This window comes from Austrofundulus limnaeus, unplaced genomic scaffold (genome assembly GCF_001266775.1).
Source record: "Austrofundulus limnaeus strain Quisiro unplaced genomic scaffold, Austrofundulus_limnaeus-1.0 Scaffold192, whole genome shotgun sequence".
In the NCBI taxonomy this organism is placed as follows: domain Eukaryota; kingdom Metazoa; phylum Chordata; class Actinopteri; order Cyprinodontiformes; family Rivulidae; genus Austrofundulus; species Austrofundulus limnaeus.
In genome coordinates this window covers 452601-455482 of record NW_013952594.1, presented here as the reverse complement: position 1 = coordinate 455482, position 2882 = coordinate 452601, and the positions used below count along the sequence as shown (strand labels likewise).

The 2882-nt window shown below is 38.4% G+C and overlaps 1 protein-coding gene across 1 annotated transcript in view; it reads right to left on the bottom strand.

Moving 5' to 3' along the window:
* skp1 (S-phase kinase-associated protein 1) overlaps window positions 1-2088 on the bottom strand; it is a 5679-nt gene extending 3591 nt beyond the window's left edge. The window contains exons 1-4 of the mRNA XM_014018418.1: window positions 1947-2088; window positions 1230-1329; window positions 1013-1086; window positions 651-794 (exon numbers count right to left, since the gene is read on the bottom strand). Coding sequence (XP_013873872.1) covers window positions 651-794; window positions 1013-1086; window positions 1230-1326 — 315 coding nt within the window. The 5' untranslated portion in view covers window positions 1327-1329; window positions 1947-2088. The remainder of the gene's footprint in view (window positions 1-650; window positions 795-1012; window positions 1087-1229; window positions 1330-1946) is intronic.
* Window positions 2089-2882: the final 794 nt, after the last annotated feature.

Here is a 2882-nt window from a genome sequence, read left to right as displayed (position 1 = left end):
TCATTACACAGTGTGGCTCTAATTCCTCACTTCACCATCTGTGTCGCAGTTTCCCGTCTCCAAAATGAGCGTACACATGGGTCAGAGCTGGTGTGAGGCACTGCACATTTTCACATCAAGTTTGGATTTTATAAATCACAACTTTGGCGTAAAAAAGTGGCGTACGCAAGTTTCTGGGCTCATATTGTGCGTACGCAAGCTTAATAATCTGCTGTGCGCAACGTTCGCTTGCTCTTTAGTAAATAAATCGAAGCCATTTTCTTTTATTTTATCTTTATTCACCTGCCGAAGACAGACGGTCCTCCCACACCTCGCTGCTGCTGCTTCACGTCTGAACACTAGTGCTGTTTTCGGTCTGAACGTAGCGCGTACAACCTAAGGCGTTTTGCTCTTTTTGGCCGCTCAAAACGCATTCGGTGTGAACGTAGCATAAATGAACACGACCAGGTGCAGAGATTTTTGAACAGCCAGACGTAGTATAAAGACAGACCGGTCATTTCACAGAACTGTTTTCCTGAWAAAGCCTTTAACAACAGCTCCCCCAACAAACACTGACAGAAGCAGACCATAAGAGTCTGGGTCTGAACACCCATTTCATAAAGAACTAATGCAGTCTGCCTTAATTAACTAAACATGTCAAATGAAATTACCAGAATGAGTTCAAACAAGGTGCCCTGGTCCACTTTGAGGAACTCCTGGTCCCATACAGGAATGTCATCTGTCCTCTTCTCCTTGTTCTCGTCATCCTCGGGAGGAGGGGGATCGTCCTTGTGATGAGTGCACCACTGAATCACCTGAAGGGAAACATGTGCACAGATTTAACTAAGACTGTACATCTGCAACAAAATTTCAAACAGCTGCAGCTCCTCAGGATCAACACATAAAACCACTTTGTGACAAAATTGATCATTTTCTGTCCAGAAAACCTGAAAAAAATGTATCATAATTTTGCTGATACATCATGCTGGGAATCAGTCAGGGTGTGTGAGAGAGACAGGTGTGTGTTCTTTACCTTTTTAAGGATAGCAGCATTCACATTAGGAAGAGGAACTGGATCATCATCTCCTTCATCATCCATTCCCAAATCTGGCAAATATATAAACAATCAGCCTCAGTCTGCTATAATATGGCAATCATTTTCTTACTAAATAAATTTAATCCTTCACTTTATGGTCGTTTTTTTAGTTGTAAAGTCACACAAAAGTTTATAMGGACTTGAAGGATCTTACCTTCTAACATGGTCTTAATGGTGACAGACTGTTTCGCTATTTCGACGTCWACTTCGAAGATTTCCCCATCAGAGCTCTGCAGTTTTATCGAGGGCATTTCCTGTAACGAAAGTTACATTTCATGAGACATGGTCACCCGGCGGTAGCTCAGGGTCAATAAAACAAACGCACACCGACACATTAACTTATTTACTCGTGTATGACTAGCAAACAACAAGCTAACTTTAGCTAGTTGACAACTCGTCATATCATGCAAATATATACACGTATTTGAAGATACTATTTAGACACCAAAGACAAAGTTAAGTAAATATGAACCTCATTTTGTGCTGTGTTTGTAAGTTTGGTAGTAAATTTTATTAATTGAACAAAAATGGCCGAATATTTCCTAGCTAGCTAACCTAGCATATGGGCTAATGACGACCATGCTAATAGTTAGCTAGTTTACACGCGTTTACAGTGGATAAAAACAAAACACGTGCTCTGAAAAGGATAAAATTAACAATAGGCGGCTTGGATTTGTAAAACAATCAAAATTTTACAACGATGTTTAATGGTTGCGAATCAGGCTGCTAGAATAAACAACAAGACTTTCCTCTGTGGGTTTGCTATGTCAGCGAGGCCTACTAGCGACCACGTCGAGTCGGTTTCAAATCAACATGGAAAAACCACTTTCAGACCAACTTAAGCAGGCAAATTAAATACATGGCTACTTACCGCGAATGTTTGAACGAAAATCCAGAGRTATATTGTTTTTGCAGCCCGTAAGAAAGGCCCGACAGACGTAAGGATACAGACAACGACTCGAAGTCTGTGTTTGAACCCGCTCCGCTCGGAGGCTCCTGCTGCCCCCTGCAGGCTGATGGCCGAAGCAAGGTGGGGATTTTTATTATTATTATTACCTAATCTTTCACTTACCCTTTTAAAACCCTAAAAATACTATGATAAGAAAAATGTGCACTGCATACTTAATGTTTATTTTACATCCCATAAGACATTAATTTGATATTTCTTTCATTTCATTAATTATGAGAAACAAAACAAAAATCCATTGGAAAAAGTATTTCAAACACTGAATGAAAAGTGTGCAGAAAGAAGAAACAAATCTTACGTCTACCCCTTATTTAAAACAAAAATAACCGCAAACAACTTAAGTTTGAACAATCTCCATAGCTGTGGAAACTAGGGATAAAACGAGTCATTTGTTTTATAATACTGTATAAATCATATTAATACTTTTATTGGCCTTTTTCTATTTTGACACTGATTTAAAAATCACCGCTTGTGTAGCACATAACACTAAACATTTTTGACATTCCTGATTTTGAAATGGTTTAATTCATTACAAACAGATGTGCTCACTTTTTATATTTATTGAGCTTCGCTTGTGTAATACCAGTAAAACACCACGAGATGGCGCTGTTTCTTTCTTTCCGGTCTTTTCCAGCAGATTCCACGGTGCGTTCAATTGCAACGTGAAAACTTGGACAAAATATCGTTCAATCCATTTTAGGTACTGCATTTGTACAATTTTTTTTTCCAACAAAATGCTTTTTTGTATTGTTTTATTATTATTTTATTAGAATATTTACAAATACTAGTGCCTAAAGGTAAAAAAATAAAGTATGCTTACATTTACACACACACGTAATA